The sequence below is a fragment of the Triticum dicoccoides genome, chromosome 4A (assembly GCF_002162155.2).
Source record: "Triticum dicoccoides isolate Atlit2015 ecotype Zavitan chromosome 4A, WEW_v2.0, whole genome shotgun sequence".
Lineage (NCBI taxonomy): Eukaryota > Viridiplantae > Streptophyta > Magnoliopsida > Poales > Poaceae > Triticum > Triticum dicoccoides.
Genome location: NC_041386.1, coordinates 590,599,763 through 590,610,387, shown reverse-complemented (window position 1 = coordinate 590,610,387; position 10,625 = coordinate 590,599,763). Strand labels below are relative to the sequence as shown.

The 10,625-nt window shown below is 50.3% G+C and overlaps 1 protein-coding gene across 1 annotated transcript; it reads left to right on the top strand.

The window, feature by feature from the left end:
* The first annotated feature begins 2,503 nt into the window (after nt 1-2,503).
* On the top strand, nt 2,504-3,459 carry LOC119289240 (pollen allergen Phl p 5.0101-like). Its single transcript, XM_037568603.1, has one exon. The coding sequence runs from the start codon at nt 2,557-2,559 to the stop codon at nt 3,352-3,354; it is 798 nt and encodes a 265-aa protein (XP_037424500.1). The 5' UTR covers nt 2,504-2,556; the 3' UTR covers nt 3,355-3,459.
* Nucleotides 3,460-10,625: the final 7,166 nt, after the last annotated feature.

Sequence of the window (10,625 nt, the reverse complement as noted above, 5' to 3'; positions counted from 1 at the left end):
CCCCCCGCTAGAAAAAAGTGCCGCTAGGCGGCGATCGGCTTCCCAGCCGCCGCCCCCAGGTCTGCCCTAGACGCTCTTTTAAAAAAACATGATTGGGAAAATTTCGGCAAACACGGCATACATTAGGCGATATTTAGGTGGTTCATAGTTTTTTTACATATAGAAACATAATAATAAGTCTACTAAAAAGAAGAAGAAGAACGGCCGCGCCAACAGGCCGAAGAACTCGCTGAACACGTCGAAGTCGCCGCCGCCATCATCGTCCTTCTCCTCCTTCACGCGGCCGTCCCTACTGGACCCCTGCCTGGGGTCCCCATGGTGGACTGGTTTGGCCGGCGGCAGAACCTCATTGTCGCTGTCATCGAGAACGACGACGCCTCCCTCGTCGCGGCCACGACACCGAGCGGCGATCTCCTCCAGGACGCGACGCTGGCGCTCCATCTCCGTCCGCGCCCAGTCCTCCCGCGCCCACTTCATGGCGGCCTCGTCGTCGAAGGCGGCCTCGTCGTTGTGCTCGCACTTCACGGGGCCAAGCGCCGGCTCCGTCTTTGGCCTTATGAGGCGGGAGGCTGGACCCGAGGAACCGCCGCCGCCCTCGTTGATGGCGATCCGGAGGAGCGGGAGGAGGAACGGGAGGAGGAGGACCCGCCCAGCATCGTCCTCGGCTTCCATGAACTGCAACTTTGGCGGGGGACCGGGGCGGCCTGGTACGTCAGCGGCAGATCGTTGCCGCCCTCGAGGTACTCGAGGACGGCGTGTAGCGTGCGGCTGGGGGTGCCCCACCGGGGGCGCCCCACCGCAGGCGGCGGCCGTCGCTGTTGTTGCGCCCCCTCACTAGTGGCGTGTTATTGATGGAGGCCAGCCGCTCCGCCTTTCGGTGTTTGAAGTACGCTGCCCACGCCTCGTGGTTGCCGGCGTCGTACTCCGGAAGGGCTCGCTCCTCCTCCGATAGAGACGCCCGCACACGGTCGATCTCGGCCTGGAAGTAGTGGGGGTGCTCGACGTCGGGTAGCGGGGGGACGGGGACGCCCCCGGCGCTGAGCCTCCACCGCCCCGGCGCACGCATGTCGGGAGGCGCCGGGTAGTTCGCTTCATGGAGGAGATGGGCTTCCCACTCGTGTAGAGAGCGGCGGCTGAAGCCATTGGCCGCTGCCCCTTGCCGGGGCACCTTTCGCCCATCGTCTGTGCGTGCACCGGGAGAGAGGGAAAGAGAGTTCGGCGGCGATGGTTGTGAGTGCACGGGGAGAGAGAGGGGTTGCGGGTAGGGTGCGTTCAGCGGCGAGGCAGGGGCGGCTTATATAGGGGCCGGGGGGTGGCATGTGTACGCGTGACGAGAGAGGGCGCGTTGCCTCACCGCGCCGCCCGTGAGGAATCAATGGAAGGCTGACCGGCGGCAGCCTTGGCATTGATTCCCCATGGAAACCGAGGCGATGAGGACGACGAGGCGCGGGGGTCGCTGACTCGGTGGGCCCGCCGTTCTTTCGCACCAAAAAAGATTGTACGGGGCCGCCGGGCGCCCCCCAGCGCGCCGGGTTTGGCATGGGTTCGTCGGCGCTAGTTTCGGCCCTAACCGGTGAAAATTGGGCTCCTGTGGGCGCGACTGGGCCGATTTTTGGGCGTCGGCGCTAAAAAATGGCCTTGGGAGGCCTGTTGGGGTGCAGCTGGAGATGCCCTAAAGGCCACAACTCAAGCTATAACTGTGTTCGCCATCTTTGTATTTTATTTGCCTAAAGGAATTTGCAAAGAAAATAATGACATTATTGCTCAGTTTGGGTGGCGAGATGAGGAGGATAATAAAAGGATGGATTGGCTCGCATGGTGGAAAATTCTCTTTCCTAAAAGTGAAGGGGGTAAGGACTTTAGAGATTTATATATTCTTTTAGCCTTGCGATGCTTGCCAAGCAATGATCGAGATTCATACCTAACCCTGATTTGTTCCACGCAAGAATTTTAAAAGCCAAGTACTTCCCTAACTATGATCTCTTACAATCTACCCTTAAGAAAGGCTCATCATTCACGTGGCCACAACATCATGTTTTCTTTTTCATCCTTCAAGCGTGGATATATTTGGAGGATTGGTACAGGGGAGAGCATCCCATACAGTTCGAACTGGAAGGTAATTACCCCGAAAATGCTACATTCACGGGCTCCTACGAAGAGAATACATAAACATCCTAACTAAGTAACTATGCCCCCTGATTTTTAAGGGGTGGGCCCCTCCCTTCCCTTATGTCCAATCACATCTTCGCACGTTGTTGATTTTTTATTACTTTTATTATTACCCACCCCACGAGGTTAAACAGTAGTTAGGGATCTAATCGATGCTATTATTATTGGTTTGTGGCATGAAGAGCTCACGGGGATAATGAGTTTGGCTAAAAAAAGGAGAGGAGAGGAGGGGATTGCTAATTTTGGCGCGGTAATCTCTCCGGGCCTCTCAACGTGCGGGTCGATGTATATATAGAGCTAATTAAGCTCCTTCATCCTCACACCGCACCACAATCTCTCCTCCTACGTAGTGTGCAAACCAACCAACACAAGACAAGAGAAGCAGCAATGGCGGTGCAGCAGTGTACGATGGCGCTCTTGGTGGCCGTCGCCCTCGTGGCGGGGACAACCGTCTCGTATGCTGCCGAAGCTGGCTACGCCCCAGCCGGGCCACAGCCCAAGGCCACGACCGAGGAGCAGAAGCTAGCTGAGAAGGCCAACAACGCCTTCAAGGCGGCCGTGGCGGCCGCAGCCGCAGCCCCTCCAACGGACAAGGGCAAGATATTCCTGAACACCTTCGTGCAGATCTTCGGCAACTGGTCTCTTGAGGGGGTCACCGACACGTCCAGCACCAAAGCCATTTTCAACTCCAGGGTCGGCTTCACTCTGGCGTTGGCCTCACACAAAGCCCAGGGTGCTACCCCGGAAGCCAAGTATGAATCCTTCGTGGCCATGTTCGACAAGTCGCTCTGCATCATCGTCGGCATCCTGAAGGTCCACTCCGGTGAGGAAGTCAAGGGGCCGATCCCTGCCGGGGAGCTCAAGGCCATCGACCAGATCGACGCCGCCTTCAGCACTGCAGCCACCACTGCCGACGCTGCCCCGATAAAGGACAGGTCCACCGTCTTCGACTCTGCCTTCAGCAAGGCCATCAAGGAGACCACTGGTGATGCATACGAGGCCTACAAGTTTGTCCCTGCCCTCGAGTCCTCCGTCAAGAAGAGCTACGCCATTTTTCTTCCCAGGAATCCCCAGGACAAGCGCACGCTCATTGAGTCATTCCTGAGCGACACCATCGTCTCCATGGTCGTCCCCGCCCCCGCCACTCCCACCGCCACCGCCGCTACCGGTGGCTACAAAGTCTGAGCTCATCACGCATATACTGTACGTAGATATGCATATGCGTACGTGTGTACGTTACTGTGGCGGTGAGCGAGTTTGATCGATAATCAAAATCAATTCTTTGTTTTCGTTTCATGCACCGGCGATCGAGATCGATGACTTCTTAGAGCATCTCTAGCCGTTCTCCCCCCCGGGGCTTGAAATAGCGCCGGCTGGGGGCCAACCGACGGAAAAATCGGCGTAGGGGGCTCGGGTTTCCAGCTGACCCCCAAGCTCGCCCCCCTCAGCCGCCGATTTTGGCCCACTTTCGGCGGAAATCGGCCCAATTTTGGCCCATGTTCGGTGTGGTTTGGAACAAAGTGAACAAAAATTAATTTTTATCACATAGTTCATCAACGAAATCAATACAAATCAAATAGTTCAACAAATCAAACTCATAATTTGAACACAAAAAAACTCAAATTTCATCACATGTCGAGCTAGGTGTTGCCCTTGAGCCTCTATAGGTGCTCCACCAAATCGTGCTCCAGTTCTTGATGCACATGTGGGTCTCGCATCTCCTGACGCATATTGAGTAAGGCAGACCAGGTTGCCGGTAGCTGGTGATCAACTTTGGCAAGAGGACCCAGCATGTAATATGGTTCAGTGTCAAACACTGGCTCTTCCTTCTCGCTCTCAATGATCATGTTGTGCAAGATGACACGGCAAGTCATGAGTTTCCACATTTGATCTTTCAACCAGGTCAGAGCGGGGTACCAGACAACAACAAATCGAGATTGGAGCACACCAAACGCCCGCTCGATATTCTTCCTGCAAGCCTCCTGACACTTGGCAAAGTAGGAGTTCTTGCCTTCTGGCATAGGGTTTGAGATAGTCTTCACAAATGTGGACCATCTCAGATAGATGCCATCTGCTAGGTAGTATCCCTTGTTGTAGTGGCGCCCATTGACCTTGAAGTTCACCGGAGGAGCATGACCTTCAACAAGCTTGGCAAAAACATTCGAGCACTGCAGTACGTTGATGTCATTGTGAGTTCCTGACATACCGAAGAATGATTGCCAAATCCAGAGGTCCTGTTTGGCCACCGCCTCAAGTACCAAACTGCAAGCTCCTTTGGAACCTCTGTACATCCCCTGCCAAGCAAATGGACAGTTTTTTCATGCCCAATGCATACAGTCGATGCTTCCAAGAATCCCAGGAAATCATCTTGTTGCATTCTATACTAGGATCCGAGCAGTGTCTTCAGCATTGGGTGATCGTAAGTATTATGGTCCGAACATTGCCACCACTATTCTGCAGAACTTGTACAAACACTCAATGGTGGTGGACTCGGCCATGCATCCATAGTCTTCCAGTATATCACGGGGAGCTCCGTATGCAAGCATCCTCGTAGCTGTCGTGCACTTCTGGAGTGAGGAGAATCCAAGTGTGCCGGTGCAATCCTTCTTGCACTTGAAGTAGCTGACGAACTCTTGGGTGGAATTCACAATCCTGAGGAAGAGCTTTCAGCTCATCCGATAAACGGCGCCGAAATACTTACTCCCCGTGCAGTGGAGCGTCGGTGAAGTAGTCGGTGTCGAGCAAGCAATAGCCCTTCAGTCGATGCCTCACTAGTGCAGAACCAGGAAATAGCACCGGTTCGTAAGGCCATTTAGTGACGGTTTAGGAACCGGCACTAACGTTTCGGCACTAAAGCCCCCCCCCCCTTTAGTACCGGTTCAGCACGAACCGGTGCTAAAGGGCAACCACGTGGCACGAGCCAGCTCCGGGGGCCGGGAGCCCTTTAGTACTGGTTGGTAACACCAACCGGTACTAAAATGTTTGGGGGGTTTTTGGTTTTATGATTTCTTTTTCATCTAATTTTGTGTTTTCCGTTTTAATTCTTTTTCGTTTGCTTGTATTTTACGGTACTACACATTGTACACGTTATGCATATATATATATATATATATATATATATATATATAAATAGAATTTCTAGTAGAACCAATCATATATATATCATCAACGTCTCACAAACCATATTAATTCACACATACACACATGTATAGCTATATACAATTTCTCCTACATATGCATGTTGCCTTCGGAGCCAGTGGCATTAGCCTAATTGGTGCCTTCGGAGCACGATGACAATTGGAAGTGGTTCATGGGGGTGGTAGCGGGTAATAGTATTCTCCCTTCGGATTTATGACCTGGTCGAGCAAAAATCCCGCTATTTCCTCTTGAAGAGCTTCTACGCGCTCCGTTTCTAGGAGCTTGTCCCGCACCTCTTTGAACTGTTAAGAAGGAGATCAATATGCATGTGTATTAGTTGTGTGACTAGATATCGATAATGGTGTAAAAATTGTGAATAGTGTTCTGACAAGCGTACCCATTCCTGTCTTTGAGATCTGCTCCTTTCGGACGCCATCATGCGAATGTTCTCGCAAACGCAGAATGCACACAGATCAATCCCCTGCGCCTGCTTCAGGGCCTTTATTACGAGAATGGAATTTAATTTGATCAGATAATAATTAATCAAGCATGATAATTAAAGAGATGGCAGCTAGCTAGCTAGCTAGTACTACTTAATTACTTACCTTGGATCTAAACCATTTCAGCTTTGGTTTCCATTCGCCTTCCGTGACGCTGATGAACCTTGCCCAAGCCCTGCCCGCCGACAAAGAAAATGAATAAAGGGGTTATTAAATAGTTCATATCATGAAATGACAAATTACTAAATAGGCCAAGATATATAGTTAATAATGATTGAAATTACCTGTTGACTATCCCAAACAAGATGTTATAGTCACTTTGTTTTTTAAGTAGCGAGTCCAGTATTTCAACTGTTCCGGCGTCAACTTTAATGATACACAAGATCCAGTGAAATTTGCATGCACACACGTTTGCATGTCTTAATTAAGCGGGCATATGTAAGCAAAAACATGTAGCTAGCTAGCTAGTAGGCAAAAACAGAGAATTTGTAGTACAAGAAAGTGTGACTCACTGGAAGTTGTAAGGAAGTAGTATATTTTCATTGTATTTGAGGCGCTTCAAGAACTCTAGCATGCTGTCCTCTACCTCTTTTTCTTGATGCTTGTTTATTTTCCATGTGTATTCATTAACGGTGTTTGGGTCAATGAACCCAATGCCATAGCGTCCACCTTTTCTCATTTCATACATCTTCATCCTGCATAATACCACAGAAAAGAATATAGTGAGGATAATTACAGGTAATGATTGATCAAAAGGATCACTACAGCTAGCTTGAGACTTAAATTACAGAAAGAAATCACTTATAGACAATAGCAACTGACGATAGATTTGTCGAGTGCGTCTTGATTGTATAACTGAAACAGTTCAGGATACTCAACGGCCACAGCTTTCTCATGGTAGTAATCATCCTTCTTGACATACACCATGAGGGACTCTCGATTGGATCTCTTGGTAATGTCCATGTACCATTGATGCAATTCATACATTCTCGTTGGGAGCTTGTTGACATCTTCTGGCTCGACCAAAGGTTAGCCCTGGACATATTTCCGTTTTATTTCCTCCTCTGTAATCCCAGGCATGTCCTCGATCTCGAGGAGTTGTCCAACAGTGATATTGAGTTCTTCAGCCTGCATTATATGCTCCTGGGTTATTACCACATCGCCCACCTCGGGAACATAAACTGTTTGGCCACAATAATATTGGGCACGCGTACTGTCACGTGTTGTTGGTGGCACAACAAGCAGGGGCATCGATTGCGCCGCCTGTTTTCCCAGCTGGGCAACGGTTTTGCCGCATTTTTTGACAGCTGCTTATTGTTTGCTCGAGCTCGAGCTCGCCTCCTTCTGTAGACGTCGTTGATGTAACTTCCTGATGTGGCGCTCATAGTCTATGTCAACAGGCTTAGGAGCTGGTGGTTGAGCCATACGAATGAAGTGGTCAACTACTTCCACAAGCACTTTCTCCCTTGGCGGCGATGGCGGTTTCGGTCCAAAATGGGCGTCGAGTTCTGCCTGCACTATGGCATTGGTTTGCTCCTCGGTCCTGTCGTAAGCCCTCACAGGAAGAGGAGTAGTGAGGTTTGGACCATATTTATATCGCTTGCCTCCGCCTGTACTTCCTGTACTATGACCTCGACTCATACCGCTACGCACCATAGCTGCGGGGTGTCTCTTCTGCGATTGCTGAGGCGGCGGAGACGGCTGACGGGGCTGAGTTGGACGAGGAGGAGTGGCCTAAAGCTGTGCCGGACTTGAAGTGGCCTAAGGTTGTGCCGGACTTGGAGGAGGAGTGGACGTCTGACGCTATGTCGGACTTGGAGGAGGAGTGGCCTGACACTTTGCCGGACTTGGAGGAGGAGGAGTGGCCTCACGCGTTGGTGGACTTGGAGGAGCGGGAGTCTGCTGACTCGGTGGCGGACTTCAAAAGATGATGCAATCCTTTCTCTATAGGATGACACGATGTATGGCCTCTCCCAATGTGTGCTCGTCGTCACCTCCAGGAATGTCAAGCTGTAGCTCCGAATATGGGTCCACCACCTCATCAACCAAGACACGAGCATAGCCCGCTGGAATCGGGTTGCAATGGAAGGTTGCCTCGGGGGAATTTGAAAAAGCAACGGCGTCCGCCACCTTCATGGATATGTTCTTCATTTTGAAGTGTAGCTCGCAGTTAGTGTTCTCCGTGATGTCATCCACGGGGTATCTATCCAGCACTACTGCGTCGCCCGGGGCGGAACCCATGCTGCTTCTCGGCATGGATGGGGCGGTGGTATCCAATGCTGGATCATCCGCTAGCTGCTGCAGCTGCTGAGACCCCCTTTGCTGGCTAAGTGAGTCGATCTGCTCCTGCTGCCGCTGGAATTTAGCGGCCAATTCCGCTTGACTTGCTTCTAGGCCTTGAAGGCGTTCATAGTCCCGCTTCCTCTGCTCCTCCTCCATCTTCCTCTTCTTCTCCTCCACAATCTTCTTTCTCGCACGGGTTCTGTAGTCAGCATTCCAGTCCGAAAACCCCTCATACCACGGAATAGCGCCCTTGCCTCGTGTTCTTCCCGGGTGTTCAGGATTTCCCAGGGCACGCGTAAGCTCGTCGTTCTCTCTGTTGGGCTGGAACACCCTCGATTGAGCCTCTTCTATTGCAACAAGTAGCGCATCATGGGCTCCGTTCAGACATGCCTTCGTCGAAACATTGCCTGTCTTCGGGCCCAACTACCCCCCCATGCGCATAGAACCAAGTCCTGCACCTGGGGGGCCAGCTCTTAGTAACCGGAGTGACACTTGCATCCTCCATCTCTTTCTCAAACTTATCCCACTTAGGCATTGCCACCGCGTAGCCACCTGGCCCCAGCTTATGGAACTTATCCTTTTTTTCGGCATTCTTCTTGTTTATTCTCGACCGTTCCTTAGCTAATTCTGAATCCTTGAATTTCACGAAATCGTCCCAATGAGCACTTTGACTCTCTAGTATCCCCTCGAATACTGGAGTCTTCCTTCCTCCCTTGACGTACTTCTCCCACGTCGTTCTCTTGTGGTTCTTGAATGCAACTGCCATCTTCCTAAAAGTAGTGTCCTTGACTTTCCGCACATTTGCTTCTGTGAAATTATCTGGTAGGGTGAAATGTTCCATGAGAGTATCCCAAAGCAGTTTTTTTTGATTCTCGTCGACAAAAGTAACATTTGGACGTGGCTTTGCTGGCTTTCTCCATTCTTGAAGGGAGATCGGGAGTTGGTCCTTCACAAGAACTCCGCACTGACGAACGAACTTTCCGCATTCTTCTTAGGAGCTAATAGTTCGCCATTAGGTTTGAATGCCTCGATATTGTACTTTACGCCCTCCTTCAACTTTTTGTTCGGGCCTCGTTTCGTCCTTTCGCCTGAAGATTTGCTCGATCCGGATGGCTGAAAGAAGAAAGATCGATTCGTTAATATATCTTCAACTCATTTAAAACATGCGATGATCACCAGATTCCTGCTTATATAAATATATATACCTCGCCGGTGTTTGTTGTTTCAGGATCAACATGTTCTTCGTCGTAGTTCATGACTTCATCTTCTCGGTCGTCGCGATCGAATATCATATCACCCTCTCCGGTGTTGTTTAGAAATTCGGAGCCGTCAAAATCTTCTTCATTCTGATCATCATCTGGCCCGTGTATGATATCGAACATGGTCTATTCTCTCTCTCTGTCGGTATTGTCCGCCATAGCTTTTATTCAACTATGCCAAAAGAAATATAAAAGAATTTAGTATAATCTCGAATAATAGATATAATCTCGAATACATCGTCTCGAATAATAGATTTAATCTCGAATACGTTGTCTCGAATAATAGATATAATCTCGAATACATCGTCTCAAATAATATATATAATCTCGAATAAATCATCTCGAATATTATATATCGAATACATCACTAGCTAGCTAGCTAGCTAGCTAATAAAGATCGAATACTAGAGAGTAATCTAGGCGGTGGACAACCAAAGTGAAGGAACCATCACTGGATCATAGCTCGGGTGATCTCCCCAAAGAACCTGCCAGGTATTGGAGAACCTGACGTCCATAGCAGCCATGTAGCGATGGACGTGCTCGTCCTCCTCCCTGACATGGCGACGTACCACCTCCGGCGGGGCCGGCTCCCTCCGCACCGAAAGTGGCCCACGCGAATGCCACCAAAGGAGATGAGGGTCGACGACGGGACCCGAGGCCGGGTTCCTCACCAAGCGTCGCGCCCCTGAAGGTAGCACCTCCCAGTGCCAGCCCGGCGGAGCCCAGTCCCGGACATGGGTCCTCTGAAGCAGGACATCGTCGCGAACGGGTCGACGGCGAGGATGCGGGCCGGGCGTCGTCGACAACAAAAATACTATATGCAAATGTAACACTAATTATGCTATCATTGCATATGTCAAAATTCTATATGCTATTTCATACTAATTAAGCATCTAACACTAAAAACAGAAAAAACAACTTCTATACATCCATTAAAAACAGAAAAACAACATTATATAAAAAAATTCCATACTAATTAAACACTAATTATATCCATCTAACATGCATTCATACATATATACTAGTGAAAAAATAATAATCTGAAAAATCTAAACTAATTAAACATACAAAATACGTATATACTAATTAACTTAAGGAAATGTGTGTGTGTGTGTGTTCATCATGCTTGTGTGTGTGTATGGGCTCGGGGAGGGGCGGCGCCCATGGTGGCCACCGGGGGCGAGGGAGAAGGGTTAGAGGGGGAGAGCTCACAGCGGGGCGACGGCGACGGCGAGGCGACGGCCCGGGGCGGCGACGGGCCGGGGCGTGACTGGGC